Consider the following 18,205-nt stretch of genomic DNA (forward strand, 5'->3'; position numbering starts at 1 on the left):
AAGTAGTAGTAAATAAAACGACATGTGCCTTACTTTAGTTGAAATTGCAACGAGATTATTTAAATTTTTTTGTTTACATAGATGACGAGCTTAACTATTAATTAAGGGGAATCTTGATATAACTCCAATTTTTTGAACCAATAGTAGGAATGGTCCAATTTATTAAAATAAGTCCAATTATTTAAATTTAATTAATTTATTATCAATAATTATCTCTTAAAAGAAAAAACTTATTGTAAAAATCAAATTTCTTCCTAATTATCTCTTTGATTATCTCTTTTTATATATATTTTTTGTTATTTCTTGTTCTTCCTACTATTTTAACCCATTTATAGATTTTTTTTTTAATTTTTATAATCAACCTATATCACAGGTTAATTGTATTTATCTACCTATATGACATATTCTTTTTCATAGTCAACCTGTCACAGATTAATATGCCTTGCTTGTATGTATATTATGTTTTTTCTACCTTTTAGTTAGGTTTCATATCTCACTTATAGGTATAATATACATTCATATATTTTGCTACTTGAGTTAGGGTAGAATATTTTGCAAATAGATTTATGTTAGTATATTAATTTTTTTTTTGTTTATAAGATATTAATTAGATATTTTGGAGTTGAAAAATGCATAATATTAAAAGATTTTAATTGATTTTTAATATTTTTAGAAAATATAAAAGGAGTATAAAAGAAATAAAAACATATAATTAGATAACTGGAATCATTCCTAAAAACACTATATGTTTTTGGACCTGGATCTAAAAGTCCCTTTAATTAATTATTATTACTAATAAATTGTCCAATTTAGTCCAAATCACATAAGTTGACAATTACTTATGCATTTTTAATAAAATTGGATCCAAATACAATAACAAAACATGTATGTTAAAAAAGGAATCGACAAATCAGATAATTTTGTATGTATTAAAATAATTTCATTGACGAAAGAAATAATATTTCATCAAGGTGACGTTATCGTAATTCTATATCAATCATGTAAACAAAATTATTTTCCACATGTAAGTGTAATAAAATAAGTAAAGTTCTACAAAAAAATATATCGTTACGTCCACTTATATTATGACATAATATGTGTTGAATATCCGATGCTTGAAACATCTCTTCACGAAGACAAACAAGGGAAAAAGGTATGGGGAAGACTAGGATGACTTTCGACGGTGAGAACTTTCTTTTTACTGCGTGATATTTGTTTTGTTTGGGTTGGGAAAATGAAAGGTGAAACGAAAACGTGTTGAATGGACGTGGATCGGGCGGGGCGCTGGGTACACACCACCACTGCTGTTTCCGGGTCACGCAGATCTCGGTTGTTGGATCTTAAAAATTCCTCACCGCGCTGTGAGCGTATATATATACCCCTCAGATCCCCTACATTGTCGGCCATCAGAAGAAGAAGAAAAACAGAGCTCCCTCCCTTTTTTTTATCTCTGTCGTCTCTCTTCCTCTTCTTCCGCATTAGATCTCTCTCACTTTTTCTCTCCGCCGTCGACCTCCCGCCTCACATTGATTGAGGTAATACTCCTGTGCTTTGCTCGTTTGGTATCTCATCAAGCTCAGTGGGTTTGCTCATTTGGGTTGTCTTTTTTGTGTTTTTGGGTATTTTGGATATTGTTTTGCGTAATTCGATTTGGGTTTTGTGTATTGAGGTGTTTGATTCGGGAAAGATTGCTCATTTACTTGTGTTGCTGTTTGGGTGTGGTGGAATGTGTAGATCTTTGTAGTTTCTCACTGATTGCTGTAGATCTGATTGGGATCGATTTTTAATTGGGAATTTGGATCTTATAGTTTGGGATTTGTTTGTGTGGGTTGCAGAAGTGGGATTGTGTATCTGAAAATTGAAGAAATTGTCCTCCTTCTCGATAAATTTCTTTCATTTGCTCTTAAAAACTGTGGATCTGCAAATCGTAATGCGTTTTTTGTCTAGTAAACTTGTAGATCTTGCATTTACCTACCTCACACTTAGCTACAGTGCTCTGTTTTAGGTTCATGAATCAGTATTATACTTTGAAATCGATAAAGTTTTGAGCCCATGCTGTGATATGGTTGTCGGTAGGAGAGACGTTGATTCATTAGTTTTGTTTAAATCTGCTAGATAAGTCGGCCCTTGTTTTCATGGTTAAACTTTTTGGGAACTTTAACGAAAAAATTTTGGTACCGTTCATTTTAACTAAAAACTATATTTTTACACTAAAATATCAACCTGATACTATTCACTTTACCCTTTATTTTGTTCTTATCGTTAAAACTCAAAGTTTTCAAGTTATTTTCATTAGTTTTTCTAGTCTTCTTCGAAACTTTTTTGTTTTTGCTTCACCATGGATGACCAATTTTTCTCCTAGATTTGCATATCATACTGCATTCTCAATGGAATATATGAAGTTCGATTAGTAATAAAGCTTGTTCGTCATCATTCTATATATTGGTGTATTTGTGCCTTTGTTCTTAATTCATTTATGTTTAGGCAAGTTGTTGTAAATGTTTTCGTTATGTTAAGAACAGTTAAAGGTCGGTCAGAAGCATTTAGTCCTTCAAATCTATAATAATTATATAACAGCACAAAGATCTAGTATTTCAGTGCTTGAAAATACTGTACCTTATCTCATTGTTTTGATCTGCTCGTCTTTAGGCCATCATTAGCAGAACAAGATGGTGAAGATCTGCTGCATTGGAGCTGGATATGTTGGTGGGCCTACTATGGCTGTGATTGCCCTTAAGTGCCCAGATATTGAAGTAGCTGTTGTTGACATTTCTGTGTCAAGGATCAATGCCTGGAACAGTGATACTCTCCCCATATATGAGCCAGGCCTTGATGATGTGGTGAAGCAGCGCAGAGAAAAGAACCTCTTCTTCAGCACTGATGTTGAAAAACATGTTATGGAGGCAGACATTGTCTTTGTTTCTGTCAACACGCCCACCAAAACCCAGGGTCTTGGAGCTGGTAAAGCAGCTGATCTTACCTACTGGGAGAGTGCTGCTCGTATGATTGCAGATGTTTCGAAGTCTGACAAAATTGTGGTTGAGAAATCAACGGTCCCAGTTAAAACAGCTGAGGCCATCGAAAAGATTCTGACCCACAACAGCAAAGGCATCAACTTCCAAATTCTTTCAAATCCTGAGTTCCTTGCTGAGGGAACTGCAATCGAGGACCTTTTTAAGCCAGACCGTGTCCTCATTGGAGGACGGGAAACCCCAGCGGGTCAGAAGGCAATTCAAGCACTCAAGTCAGTCTATGCCCATTGGGTCCCTGAAGAAAGAATCATCTGCTCTAACTTGTGGTCTGCTGAGCTTTCAAAGCTTGCTGCCAACGCCTTCTTGGCACAGAGGATATCTTCTGTTAATGCCATATCTGCACTCTGTGAGGCAACTGGTGCAAATGTCCAAGAAGTGGCACATGCTGTTGGCAAGGACACAAGAATTGGGCCCAAGTTTTTAAATGCCAGTGTTGGTTTTGGCGGGTCTTGCTTCCAGAAGGATATCTTGAACTTGGTATATATCTGCGAGTGTAATGGCCTTCCCGAGGTAGCAAATTACTGGAAACAAGTCATTAAGATCAATGACTACCAGAAGTCTCGGTTTGTGAACCGTGTGGTTTCCTCAATGTTCAACACAGTCTCGGGTAAGAAGATTGCAATTCTGGGATTTGCCTTCAAGAAGGACACTGGTGACACCAGGGAGACCCCAGCCATTGATGTGTGCAAAGGGCTGTTGGGTGACAAGGCCCGGTTGAGCATCTATGACCCTCAGGTGAGTGAGGATCAAATCCAGAGGGATCTTTCTATGAAGAAGTTTGATTGGGACCATCCCATTCATCTTCAACCTCAGAGCCCCCCTGCTGTGAAGCAAGTTGGTGTAGCCTGGGATGCTTATGCGGCAACAAAGGATGCTCACGGAATCTGCATCCTGACCGAGTGGGATGAGTTCAAGAGTCTTGATTACCAACAGATTTATGATCAGATGCAGAAGCCTGCATTTGTGTTCGATGGAAGGAACGTGGTGGATGCTGAGAAGCTGAGGCAAATTGGGTTCATTGTTTACTCGATTGGAAAGCCCCTGGACGAGTGGCTCAAGGACATGCCCGCTGTGGCGTAAAGACTTGATGATGAGGAGAGAAGCACAGTAATTTGAAGATCGATCCCCTTGTGCGTAAAAGTTCTATCAGTTCCGAAGTTTGTTACTGAGAGTGGATGCTTAATTCGTCCTTATTTTTATCTTCTTGTATTAATTTGTTATTTCACCTTTCTTAAAGTTGGGGGTTATGTTGCGTCATATTTTACTTGTAATAGTACCCTTAATACGGTTCCTGAGTTTGTCCTCAGTTTAGTGGAATATATCTCAATTTGTTATTCTCTTAGATTAATGTAATAAAATCAGAAACCAGGAAATTATAATTCTTTTGGTCTTCCTTTTTTGTTATGTTGCAAAGTAGGGTCGTTTACAATTGGAGAAAAACACGTGTGCTCTGTCACCATGACATCTCGTGCGAAACAGACAACGCTACGTGTGTATTTGATTAGAAGAAAAAGGCTCGAACCGAATGAAAGATTACTAGCTCACAAGAAAGGGTTGCAACAATAGAGAGACCTTACTTGTTCTGAAAAGACAGATGAGCTCACAGCAACCAACACAAATGGCTCCCAAATGAATGCTAGAGTAGCGTTGCCTCACATTTGGAATCATATTAAAGCTTTTTAGCCAAAATGGTCTCTGAGATTTGTATAACACATCACTTTAGTCATTCCGTTAAAAATTCCGTTAAGTGTCCCTGAGCTCTTAGCTGGAAGTTTAAGCAATTTTCAAAACTTTGTAACTCAATTGTTTATTAACCAAATTCGACCCATAATATATCAAAATGAAGATAGGAAAGTGTAGAACAATATTATACCTATTTGGAAGGTCAATGGTTGAGTGCGGTGGACGGAAAATAGTTTGGAATGTGACTGGTCCAAGGGAAAACTGGAAAACTCGCCGGAAACTGGGTAAATTTTAAACGTTCATAACTTCTTCAATAATCAACGAAATCGAGTGATTCAAAAACACAAATCATACTTCTCAATGAGAAGAAGAGAATGGTACTTTTCTTGATGGCTAATTCTCCGTGGTTTGGCCGGAAAATGGCTCGAAAGTGGCTAACTCAAGACCAAGATAGCTACTTTCGAGCCATTTTCCGGCCAAAACACAGCAAGTTAGCCATCAAGAAAGGTACCATTCTCTTCATATCATCGAGAAGTATGATTTTCATTTTTGAATCACTCAATTTGGTTGAGTATTGAAGAAGTTATGAACGTTTAAATTTTATCCAGTTTTTGGCGAGTTTTTCAGTTTTCCCGCGAACTAGTCAACTTTCAGGCTATTTTTCAGCCACCGCCGACAAGCATTGGCCTTCCAAATAGGTATAATCTTGTTATACAATTTCCTATCTTCATTTTGATATATTATGGGTCGAATTTGGTTAAGAAACAATTGAGTTACGAAGCTTTGAAATTTGCCCAAACTTTTGGCTAAGAGCTCCGAACACTTAACAGAGTATTAACTGAATGACCAAAATAATGGATGATGGACAATCTCAGGGACCATTTCTATTGATTTTCAATCTTAGTGACCAAAATGATGTGTTATACAAATCTCATAGACCATTTTAGCTAAAAAGCCATTCATTTATGTAAAATGGTACTATGTTGCAATATTATTTTACTTTAGTATTGTTATAGGTCAACGAAAGAGTAAAATTATATATGTACAAGGCAGAGAGTTCAAATCTATAAGACAATTGGAGGAGGGAGAGTTGGCGGTTCTTTTATTATTTTTAAGAAAAAATGACGAATTTTAAACTTCACTAAAGAAACAGTGTTGTTTTGCTAAAATTAAATACGTCTTTTTTCCCTCGGTCCTAAATGAGAATCGAGTGGTAGAGTTGCACCGGAAAGATGTCGATGCTTTTAGCTTTTGTTGAACTCGTTTTTTCACAAAAAAAATGATTCAAAAGAGATATTTTGAACGTAGTTTGGACAAATTACTTAGAACTAAGTGTATATTTCTTGAACCCAAAAAAAAAAATGAGATGGGCACATACCCCCCCCCCCCCCCGGGCGGCCCTTCATCAAATTCGATCAAGTGTACCATGAGTATTTTTTCTCTTGTATTTTGGCAAAAGAGAATTGCAAAATGACTTTTTTCAAAAGAAATTCGATGAATTGGAAATATTGTCATGCTGTTATTAGAATATTTTGATTGAGAGAGGAGTTGTATACTGAATAATATTTTGCTTTGAAACTTTCTTGACGAATTCAAACTCACAAATGTATTTTTGAAAACACCGTCTATGTTGCGTATCTTTTAACTTAGTAACTAAAAGTACGGTACCTTCTTATATAATGTCGGGGTTGCATAATAATAAATTAGTTTGTCATCAATGTAATTTAATACTTGTTACGTTTTAAAAAAATAAAAATAAAAACAGTTGGCTAGAAGTTCTTTAATGATTAAAGAATAAAGGTTTTGTGAGGACCTTATCGTAAATTCAATTCCACAAAAGCCGGCTTCAGCCCTTTCGAGTTATATAGGGTCCATCCCACACCAAAGCTCTCTCTCACGGTATCAAGATTAAACCGGTTTTTTTTTTAAATCCGGACCGCTTCCTTTACAGAAAAGTACGAACCGTAGCCCCTTTATCTTTCATCGTCATCCCCTTTCGATTCGATCCCAGACAGATCGATCTAAATTTCTTTCCCAGATTTCCCTTAATTTCTTATCATAATCGTTGAATCGGATGTCCGTTTGTATAAATCCGAATCTCCCCTATCGATTAATCCCAAATTCGACCAAATCCTTTGGCCTCGTACAATTCTAGGGTTTCGACTCTGAATCGGCCCCTTTCGCCTCGTAATATTCCAATCCATCTCGTTTCTTCGATCTAATTTCTGTCTCCTTGCTTTGCCCTCTTGAATTTGGTCCTAATTTTGTAGATTTTTTCGGCCGCGTCAAATTTCTAGGGTTTCGTAGAGTTCATCTCGTTAGGGTTTGTTCTTTGTGTAAATTCTTGTAGGGGTTTTGTTCGCCTCACCTTTCTTTCGCTATTTCGTATGTTTTTTTGTCAATAATTTCACGATTTCACTTGTCAATTGCAATTTCTAGGGTTAGGGTTTCTGAAAAAATTCAGCTTCTTTATTTGGTAAAATTGGATTAGGGTTACGGTTCATAAGGCCGATAAATCCGTTTCTGTTCATAACCAGCGTTCAATTGTATTACTTAAGCCGTCTGCTGTTCCTCTGAAGAATTAATAGAGGTACAATTTTGTTGTTGTCATTATAATCTTGTGATGGGTTTTTGTTGTAATTATTGGAAGCTTTTTGCCCTATCAGTTATCATTATTATTCTTATGCTGACAAATAAATTTGATAAGTGGAAACAGTATTGAGATTGATATTGATATTATTCAAAATATTTTGTAACTTTTTGGTTAGCTTAAGTTGGAGTGCGTGGTCCGGTGAAAATGGCTTAAGTGGTCTGTGTTCAAGTGAAGATATGTTGGTGTTCTGATTAAGTGAATGAGCAATTGAAAGCAAGTTACGCGGGTTTTGGCGGATTTAGATTAGCAACGTTACATGCCTGCAGTTCTTGTCTTGGAAAATCTGTTAGGACAAACGTAGTATTTTATTCCTGCTAAATGCATAAGTATTATTGTTATTGGTGTTGTCATGCATATTTTCAAATTTTTCATAGAAATTAATTATTTGGGCTTCAGGTTAATATGGGATTCAAAAGGCCCTTTGATGATGTCGAGTTCCAGGAGCTTCCTTATAAGCACTCAAGACAACATGAATTCGGTGATAGGTGCTCACCATTCTTTGATGCTGTTTCTTGTTATGGTGCTCCCCGAAAAACATATGTTTCAGGTAATGTTGTTTTGGCGTTACATTACTTTCATGTTCCTTTTGTAGCTAATATAGCCTGCTTTTTAACTTACTGAACATGGTTGCTTTGACTGATTCATGTTGAAGTCTAATTTTATTTTTATTTTTTTCATAAAACAGGTGAGAATGGGAGTGGTGATTGTAAGTCCCAGTGGCTTGAGGTTCTTGAAAAATATACTGTTGCTGAAGATTCAACAGCTGCCAACAAGGGTTGTGTTCCCTTCTCATTGGTTACCAGGAGTTATGGTGAAGAAGATGTGCGTTCTGGACCAGATGCTTATTCACCTTCTGCTGAGGATTTCAAATTTGAATTCCCAAGGAGAACATGTGTTCCTTTCAAGGATGCTTATTCTTCTTTGTTTGACCTCTCTCCAAGGAAACAAGTTCCGGTTGGACCAGATCATCAGGCCAGGATACCTTTATGGAGTGGACGCATGAAATCGACGGATCAGAAAGATGAGATTTATAACAACAACATTTCCTTGCAATCTTTGGAATCAGAAAAGACTGTGAACAATGATAGTGAGGAAAAGCTTTTAGGGACTTGTGTCATTCCAATGCCTGAGTCAAACCTCTCAGCACTTGAGTGTGATAAGGTTGGATTTGGTCGAACAGATTGTAGCTGCCTGGACGCAGGTACAGTCAGGTGTGTGCGACAGCATGTCATGGAAGCACGGGAAGAACTTAGAAGAACTCTTGGAAATGAAAAGTTTGTCAAGTTGGGGTTTTGTGAGAAGGGGGAGGAAGTGGCACGAAGATGGAGTGAAGAAGAAGAGCAGGCCTATCTTGAGGTTGTTTACTCTAATCCTGCATCATTGGGGAGGAAGTTTTGGAAGCAGTTGTCTGCAGTGTTCCCTTCTCGTAGTAAAAGGGAACTGGTCAGCTATTATTTTAATGTGTTTATGCTTCGCAGGCGGGGCACTCAGAACAGATCTAGTATACTAGAAATAGATAGTGATGATGATGAGTGGCATGGAAACAATGGAGATTCCAATGACGCACCAGATGCTGAAGATGATGAAGACTCCGTTATTGAGTCTCCTTATTATCAAGATGATCGTGTGGGCAATGAAGAAGATTACTCTGAAGAAGATGATAGTAGTGATGGTGGCGACAGTGATGGTGATGTGGGGCATGTTGAAGGAGATTCTAGCAAAGCGGATGGCAGGATAGATCATGTATCGCAATCATACATGCTGAAGTCAGTTAAAGAAGGAAAGTTTGATACACTTGGGGATTGGGAAAAGAATTCAGGGTGTACTGGAGACGAATTTGATTTCCAAGATGACTCATGTGTATCTTTCGAATTTCAGTCCAATATCCATGATTCTCGCAGCAAATGCTTGGATACCCAGCCTGATGCATCCAGTGATGCAGCTGGTCATGCATATTTATTGGAGCCTTGCAACGCTAAAGTTTGGGATGGAAGGTTCGGGGTGGACACCATGAAAGGCGATGATCTACTGCCAACGTGGAGTATGATTGAAGACATATTTGATCAAGGAATGGCGGCGGATTACAAGATGACGGATGAGCGCAAGGCACCAGCCGGTGGCTAGGTGGCTTACGAAATAATTCTTTTAACCCCAATTAGTTGCTAATAAAAAATATGAAAAGAAATGTTGAGTGGTTAAACTCGTCATCAAATACATTGTCTTTTTGTTTGTTCTCTTATTCTTCTTCTTTTTCTTCTCCTCTTCATCATCATCGTACAAAAGAAGTCGACCTTTCCCCTCGTCTTATTCGAAATTCCCAACTTTCTAAGCAAATTTCCCAACTCTGCATCAAACACCTGGCTTTGTGATTAGATGGGAAACGGAGTTGGATTCTCTTCCTTCTTTCTTCTTTCTCCAATCGCAATTATATAGAAAGACAAAATAAAAAATGTGATGGGAGAGGAGAAGGAAAAGAGAGTAGGACGGAAGAAAATCATACTCCGATGAAAAACCCCCACCATCAGGTGATGATTTTGGGCCCTTGGACGGGATCTGACGGCCACAAAAATTCGGCACAAATGCCGACCTGCACCGAAGAAAGACCGCAGCTCCATTACCTCTTTATTTATAGTCCCACAGCAGGCATCCTCATGAGAATTTTTATCAACACTTCCCCCTCTTTCGATGTCTCGGAACAATGATATTCACACTTTCATTTTTTTTTTCTTCAATACTATAACATATTTGCTGTGTGGAAAAAAAAAAAAAATGTGTTCCAAACTTTTGAAGTTGCGGGTGGTGAAATTTTTCTTTTTGTTATTTAGGTTCATGGGTTAATAGATGAATTCGAGTAAAGAAATATAAACATGAGAAAAATGCCAAGGTGACTCTTACAGAGTGGAACTCTTTATGAACTTACTGTCATCTTACAATTTAATGATAATTTTCTCATATTATGTATTTTTGTGCCAAAAATATAAAATCACAGAAAATTCATAAAAAGTCATACTTTTAAAAAGGTCTTGTTGGCATCTCGACAAACATGAATCGAGAGATAATAGAAAATGAGAACAAGATCTCCTCCGAATCCAAATAAACTGAGCCTAAGAATCAAAGGATCTGACCGTTGAAATTTGATCTAACGGCTACAATTATTATAATTTTTAGAGGGCTCTTTGTTTGTAGTTGTTAGATCAAATTTTAAATGGTGAATTCTTTGCTCAGAATGCTCAATTTATTTGGGTCCAGAGAAAATCCGGTTCCTAGAAAATGTATTTGTTGCGGCAGCCGACTAAGCACTCTGCTCAGAATATATAATGAGGGAGGACTGACATGCACACTGCAATTGCGACTCATATCTTCAAAGTCAATGCTTTCAAATATGGGTTGTTGAATTCTTTAACTTTTTTGTGTTGGCCAGGTGGTACTCTTCAGCTGGATTGGCAAATTTTGGTCAACCACTAGATAATTTATCAAACAACTGTAAAATTTAGAACTTATATTTACGTTAGGGTGAATTGTCAATTTAGTCCATGAATTCTCATTTCAGTGAAAATTAGATCCTAAACTATGTTTTTTAGAAAAATTGGTCCTTGAATTATAAAAATCCGCCAATTACATCTCTAATATTATATTCAAAGCTAATATATTCAATTTTCTGTCAATTTAAGTCACGTTACTTGCATATGATACACATTAGAGGGTAGATTGGTAGTTTTCCATAAAGAAATAGTGTATGGAGTTAATTTTGGAGGGTAAATTGGTAGTTTTACATAAGAAATCGTTTAAGTTAACTTTGGAGGGTAAATTAGATGTTAGATTCGCAACCTATATGAAATGTAAAGGGCTTATAAGCGAGAAAATGATGGTATTACACTCTAAAGTGTGTCAAATAACTTAAGTTGAAGAAAAACTGGATAAAATAGCTTTGAATATAATAGTATGGATGAAATTAGCAATTTTTAATGAATTTAAAGACTTATTTTACCGAAAAATAAATTTATGGACCTAATTTTTACTGAGGTAATAGTTTAGGGACTAAATCAGCATTTCACCCTTTAGGTTAAGCTGCCAAACGCAGGTCGGAGTTAAATTAATTGATTAAAATAGTGTCTGTCTATTAAAATTTTGATTTATGTTAATAGACACAAATAAAATAAATTAGGAGATGCAATCGAGCAGATAAGTTTGTTTTTCGTCTTTTATTTTCTCTTTGGCCAATAGTATTTGTTATCCAAACTCATAAAAGTTTTAAACAAAAAATAAGACCCACAAAAGAATAATGCATGATATGGAAGATGCCAAGCAGGAAATTTAAAAAAAATTAAACATCTGAAATGGATATATCACAATCAGATCCCTACAAGATGGGTGATTGACTTAATCAAGGGAACTGGTAATTACTAAGCAAATATGCCTTTCTATGAATTGAATAGTGTGGAATTTAGTATGTGTTTAGAAGTGTTTTTAAAATGATTAAAAATGTTTTTGTTGAAAATGTTTTAAAAATTAATCTTTAGTAAAAATCAAATGGGTTTTGGAAAGACAGTTAAAGTGTTTCGTGTAAGAAATACATATTTGGTGCTTCTTCTAAAAAACACTTAAAAGTGATTTTGAAACTCAAAATCAATTTTCCTAAAAACTCTTTTAGTCATTTTAAAAGCACTTCTAAACGGCAATTTGTTTTGGTGTTTGAAGAATTGGGAACAACATGTGTCATCTTAGTCAACATCCAACTTCAAGATTAGTTTGATGATTTCAATCTCAACCGTTGGATCAAGTATAAAACTTGAATTACACGGTGAAAAAGTTGTTAAATTCAAGTATGAAAATGTGGACTAACAACAAAGAAACAAGGTATATGAAAGTGTGGATAAGACTACAAAACACCAGTCATATACTACTATAGTGGGAAAGGGATTGAAAACAAAGAAAATTCATCAAATGTTGACACGCCCCTCACCTATGCAAATACATTTCCTTTTCGGATTGTGCTGGACGCAATCACTCATACCGGCTCGTATGGGCTCGCACTTGCACCAATGGCTGAGCATCACCTGTGCGTGAGTAGAAGACTGTCTCGAGCACTCCTCCGACTATATGACTAGACTACAGGAAGCTTATAAAACAATAAAGATCCGACCTTTGGATTGTGCTTCTCTACAATTACAAGCAAAGACAAGGTTAAGGCATAGTTTGGACTAGGAGGATTCTCGTCGGATTCTTTTTGTGAGGATCTTGAGAATCCTCTAATCATATTCATTTATTGTATATCGTGCGATCAATTTTTATCAAATTCTGTTTATATTTAATTTTAAATAAAAAAATTTACAATGATTATCCTCCACCCTAATTTCAACGATGATGTTTCAGTTTTATTTTAGACTAACTAGTAGTATTACTCCTCAAACCTTGGGATCCTCAAAACACACCCATCAATCCTGGCCGTCCAATTGAACAGCGAATACGTCTCACTTGACTACACGTGCTGCCAATCTTCTACTCCCGTTTTATCTTTTGCTTCCATGCATGGAATTCTCCTCCGACTATAACACAAGTTAGAGAGAGAGAGTTTGGAGAGAGAAAGTGAGAGAGAAGAATCTCTGAATCAGTCATGGCTTAGCTTTTTGATTGTTTTTTACAGGCCTCTTCATCGCCATCATTAGCGTGAAGAAACCCATTTCTTCAAAATTTAATCTTTTCGATTTAATCCTAATTTTTGTTTTCAACATTGAAGAAAGGGATTGTGGGTTATACTTTGAAATGGAATTTAAAGGGTTACTTTTTGTTGGGTCGGATCTCGTACTTCACAAAACCGTCACATCTCAGCACTTCGATTCTCCCATCTGTTCATCATCTGCAATAAAGCTACAAACTTTGTGATCTGTGTCTTCAGTTGCTCGCTCGATCTGAGAGAGATTGTGCCTCTGTTTCTATCTGCTATTTGGGTATTTTTTTGCTGGAATCAGGGAACCGAATAATGCTGCATTCTAGCTACTTTGTTCGAGGTAAGTTTTGCTGATTTTACTTTGTTACTGCTGCCCATCTTTTGGTTTGAACTATTGAATGATGAAAAAAAATCCAACCATGGAAGAAGAAGATCAGAACGATCAGAACCAGAAAAAGAAATTTGTCTGCAGGTTTTGCAGCAAAAGATTCCGTTGTGGGAAGTCATTGGGTGGTCACATAAGAACCCATCTGAAGATTCTGAACAAAAAACCAGTTATTGAAAAAGAAGAAGAGGAAGAAGACGATGAAATTATAGCCAAAGCTGCTGCTAGGATTGTAAAGTTTTCACCTTTTGATGGTGGGAATTCTGGGTACTCTCTCAGAGAAAATCCCAAGAAAACATGGAGGTTTTCGGATGCGGGCCCTACTTTCCAATTGCAGCAGGAGAAAGTGTGCAAAGAATGCGGCAAAGGGTTTCAGTCACTGAAAGCTCTGTGTGGTCACATGGCTTGTCACTCGGAGAAGGAGAAGCTGATGAACAAGTTTGAAGAAATCTCAGAGTTCAGTGAGAAACAGAAGCTGCTTGATGTAATGGACAGTCAGTCGGATACTGAGACATCGGCTCCTACGAGGCAGAGAAGGATTTCCAAAAGATTGAAGCAGCAGAATCTGGATGTTTACTCTTCTGTGGCAAATGGTGGTTCTTCGTCTGGTGGTTCCGGAATTGAGCAAGAACAGCAAGAGGTTGCTCTTAGTTTGATGATGCTGTCACGCGATTCGGGTGGTAAAGGGGGTTTGAATTCGTTTGCTGAATCTTCAGACAACAACTCTGTGATTTTGGAGGCCAAATCTTCGTCTATCGATATGAGGATTAATACTAAGGAAGGTCTGAACTGTGCCTATAAAGTGAGTGATGTTATGGGGATGAAGAGAGTTAGAGAGAAAAAGTTGAAGTCCGAGGAGATTGAGGTTTCTGACAATTCTGATTCTGGGTATTTTAGACATGAGCAACCTAAGAAAGTTGATTCGGATGTTTCGGTTGATGGGTTTTTTAGGAATGGTGAATTTCACAAGGGTAGAGCAGAATTTGGATCCAGAATTGAGGGATATGAGTCCTATGATGTGAAATTAAGGAAGGGTTTTCGTGTCGAATCTGAATTAGGGAAGGATGTGTCAAATGCAGAAGCTCGTAGTCCTGATCAAGTGCATAGAGATAGAGGGACTTTGAAGTATGCACTGAGAAAGACAACCAAGAATACAACTTTTCACAGACCAATTGTCGATGATTCGTCCAATGTCGAACCCTGCAGAAATGCGCGAAAGAGCGGAAAATACGAGTGCTTGACATGTAACAAAACGTTCCATTCTCATAGGGCTCTTGGGGGGCACAGAGCAAGTCACACCAAGACCAATGCCTACTCTGAGTCCATTTATGAGAGTGGGGAAAACAGCGTAGACACTGATCCCTCCCCAGTTCTGACACCCGAATGCAGCAAGCTTGCTGATCAGCATTGCAGTGGGAAAAAACCAATGAATGATCAGGACTTCAGTGGCAGTGCAAAGAGAAGTTCAGAGACCAAGAAAAGCAAGGGGCATGAGTGTCCATTCTGCTTCAAGGTTTTCAAGTCAGGCCAAGCTTTGGGAGGTCACAAAAGGTCACATTTTGTTGGAGGATGTGAAGTCAAAACTGTGGTACTTGGGCAACAAGAACCCGATCAACCCCCTCCTCATGAGGCTGAAATCACAGCACGATTTGATCTCAATCTTCCAGCTCCAATGGAGGATGAAGCAAATGACCATTTTGGGTACATGGCATGGTAGATTGGAAGACAGGGTTTTTCAAGTATGGACCGAAACACAGTATGCAACAGAATCCTTGAACGTTGAATCCTTAACTGCACTTCCAGCCGTTCATTCACCTAGTTGATTTTAGAATTTTCGTGGAAGGAAGAAGCATCAAAAGCATGAAACTTTTTAGGTGGGTCTCTTTATCTGTTACTGTAGTGACGCAAATGAAGGCAAAGTACAGGCAATGTGGTGAATTTTTTGTTTCTCTTTGGGTCCCATCAGTTCAAAGGAATGCCTTGCAGAGGTAATGGTTGCATTTTTAGTTTCAGACTTGGAAGAATTAAGTAATTCTTGCAAATTTTCCATCTTTTAGTTTTTGGCTTGTTCTGATTTCATCATCCTTCTCATTTGTAGTGCACTGTTTTGGAATTTTAAATTATTATATATTCTTCTACAATGTTTTGGATAAAACAGAAGTTAAGAGTAATGCTGGATTGACATTTTTAGACTAAATTTATAAATCATATAATGTGTCATCAATAATAAATCAATATGTTAATAATCTAGTCCCTGATTAATTGAGAGGACATCAAATCTTCTGCATCCAAAAGCCTATGTGACTTCTCTGTGACCTATTTCTTTTGTTGACATTAAACCGTTTATTTAAACTATACTTATCTGTGTTAACTTTTCAATTTTTCTTCCTAATAAAAAATCAAAAACTAAAGATAAATTAAATCAAACGAACATATGTCACTTAGTAGATAAGACAGAAAAATTACAGAGAATTTTGAGTACAGAAGATTTCAACTCTTCCGAGAGAGTCTAGGACGACCCAAAGAAATACTCTGGCCCATGATGGTTCGCAGCACCAAAAACGGAACCTAATAGCTAAGTCATGGGGTCCTAGGTGATGGAAAGTGACACTTCATCAGATATGGTTTTCATAAATAAGGTAATTTTCAAGAGCACATACTCTCTTTCCTCTTTTACTTGTAACTTTAAATGGAAAAGTTTAAAGACCAAGGGAAATTGGAATTCACACTAGTTTAATTTTTCGCTGAACCGTAAATAAAAAAATTTACATTTATACACTTCTTTGGATTTTCGAACGACATCTGTAGTTAATAAAATAATGGTATGTGTTTTAACTTTTTTAATTAATATCATAATAATATTGATACGAGACGTCATGTAAATCTCATTTAGACTAACCCTAAAAGATTACAGAGACAAATTGAAAGGACTGACTATTTCTCACCTTACATAACCAACTCCACTTGTAATTGTGACCATTCAGAACTTGAGATTGATTTCCTATTAAGCACCATATTCAGTGTTGAAAACTGTTTTATCCAAAAGTTTCTTCAAGGACCACCTGCTTTATGAGGAAATGTTACAAAGTGGTGCCACTTAAAATGTTGGAAGAGAAGTTTCCTCCATAATTTACATCCCTAAATCACTCACACCGTATTTTCACATTCAGATATGCATTTGCATTTCTGTAAAATTATGATTACATAGAAGAAAGTTTCAAGCTACTCTTCCTTGTAGAGTCTTCTTTCAATGTGATAAAAAATGGCGACCTTAAGCCAATAAGGCTCTCCGTTTTGTGGCGGTTGGTGGGAAGGAGGGGGGGGGGGGGAGTTTGGGGCTATTGTACGCAGCCTTATCCTTACTTTGCAAATATGTTGTTTCCATGACTCGAATCTGTGACATCTTGGTCACAAAGGAACACCCTTCAGTTTTATAAAATAAGAAACAAAATTGTTTCACATTACAACTTGTAAATTAGGGGATCCTAAAATAGTAAAAGCTTCTGCAAATAGAATTTGGGGTTGTTGGAGATATGGATATATCTTAAGCATCAAGGTTGAAATATTGGATTAAAGAAAAATAATTAGTTTGTGGAATCATGAGGAATCAAAGTCCATTGTGCACTTTTCATCAATGGGGAAGAAATTTTGGTTCAAGGTGGTTGCATAGCACCTACCACTAAGCATTTGAGTTTGTTTTAATTCATATGTGTTAGTGAAATTTTGGTCAAAAAGGGTCATATCCGTTTGGAAGAATCATTGTTTGATATTGGCATATAGTCACATGATATGGTTGATTTTCGTTGAATTCATTGAACTGTTATTGGCATTCTAAAAATCTAATTATGCAATATGCACTCTCATAATAATGTTTTTCTTTCTAAATCTAGAGTGCACAATTAGATTTTTTGAGTGCCAATAATAATTTCCTAAATTTATGCTTTTGAATATTCTATTAATACTCAATTCACGTGTTATAAGTTATAGCCGGTGTTTAAAATATTTACAAAATTATTGATATTTCTGTATAAATATCCGAAAAATCAAGGATCGATATAGAAATGGGCGATGAAATGCAAACTTCACCTATGATATTACCGATTCACTATAGAAAATTTGCCATAACCAATTGCAGGTTTCGAACTTTGGATTTTTTTTGAGAAATTTTTCTCTAATTACCACTAATCTAAATGAGTTGATATATTCATCCCAAAATTTTCATAATTTCTATCGAAATCAACCAATATTGATATTTTCACTTGTATCGATATTTTAAACATTAATTATAACATATGAATAAATTAATTATACTACATGACAGAATCGAAGTACTACTTATTTACCTTATTCTTCACAAAGCACACACAGGTTGTTTTGTGCATTCTTTTCCAACTAATATGTTCCTTCCATCATCTGATTGTAGTGTGTGTTCTGTAGATGACCTCAGCCCTCAGCCCTCAAGACCACCTTTTTCTTATGGGGAAATAAAAGCTCGAGTCAGCGCATTGCGTTCGCATCAACTCGAATCAAGAAGCACTTGAGAGGAGTATCAATTGCTTTATGTAAATAGAATTATGAACTCATATGGAAACACCAAATCTTTCAAAACCAAACATTCATTATTGCACACTCTAACTCTTTAGGCAACTTGGATTGGCTTGTCACTATATCATATCACAAACCTCTGTCACTTTTGAGTAGATATTTTAGTACTCGTTTTATCTTCTGTTAATCCAAATCGAGTAACTTGTAATTTTTATAGAATCCACAATACTAGTGATACA

At 36.5% G+C, this 18,205-nt stretch overlaps 3 protein-coding genes across 3 annotated transcripts; all 3 read left to right on the forward strand.

Annotated features, from left to right (window-relative positions):
• Positions 1–1,336: 1,336 nt before the first annotated feature.
• On the forward strand, positions 1,337–4,413 carry LOC126595008 (UDP-glucose 6-dehydrogenase 5-like). Its single transcript, XM_050261322.1, has 2 exons — positions 1,337–1,535; positions 2,650–4,413. The coding sequence occupies exon 2, from the start codon at positions 2,670–2,672 to the stop codon at positions 4,110–4,112; it is 1,443 nt and encodes a 480-aa protein (XP_050117279.1). The 5' UTR covers positions 1,337–1,535; positions 2,650–2,669; the 3' UTR covers positions 4,113–4,413.
• Positions 4,414–6,602: 2,189 nt separating this feature from the next.
• LOC126595009 (uncharacterized) lies at positions 6,603–9,607 on the forward strand. Its single transcript, XM_050261324.1, has 3 exons — positions 6,603–7,305; positions 7,765–7,915; positions 8,054–9,607. The coding sequence occupies exons 2-3, from the start codon at positions 7,771–7,773 to the stop codon at positions 9,490–9,492; spliced, it is 1,584 nt and encodes a 527-aa protein (XP_050117281.1). The 5' UTR covers positions 6,603–7,305; positions 7,765–7,770; the 3' UTR covers positions 9,493–9,607.
• Positions 9,608–12,890: 3,283 nt separating this feature from the next.
• On the forward strand, positions 12,891–15,562 carry LOC126595010 (uncharacterized). The gene has a single exon (XM_050261325.1). It carries the CDS (start codon positions 13,435–13,437, stop codon positions 15,136–15,138), a length of 1,704 nt encoding a protein of 567 aa, XP_050117282.1. The 5' UTR covers positions 12,891–13,434; the 3' UTR covers positions 15,139–15,562.
• Positions 15,563–18,205: the final 2,643 nt, after the last annotated feature.

This window comes from Malus sylvestris, chromosome 13 (genome assembly GCF_916048215.2).
Source record: "Malus sylvestris chromosome 13, drMalSylv7.2, whole genome shotgun sequence".
NCBI lineage: Eukaryota > Viridiplantae > Streptophyta > Magnoliopsida > Rosales > Rosaceae > Malus > Malus sylvestris.

Bases quoted from the DNA above. Each gene is read 5' to 3' on its own strand.
- LOC126595008 (XM_050261322.1), top strand. From the start codon at position 2,670: ATGGTGAAGATCTGCTGCATTGGAGCTGGATATGTTGGTGGGCCTACT.
- LOC126595009 (XM_050261324.1), top strand. From the start codon at position 7,771: ATGGGATTCAAAAGGCCCTTTGATGATGTCGAGTTCCAGGAGCTTCCT. The intron at 7,916-8,053 runs GTAATGTTGTTT...TTCATAAAACAG, and splicing joins CCGAAAAACATATGTTTCAG to GTGAGAATGGGAGTGGTGAT.
- LOC126595010 (XM_050261325.1), top strand. From the start codon at position 13,435: ATGATGAAAAAAAATCCAACCATGGAAGAAGAAGATCAGAACGATCAG.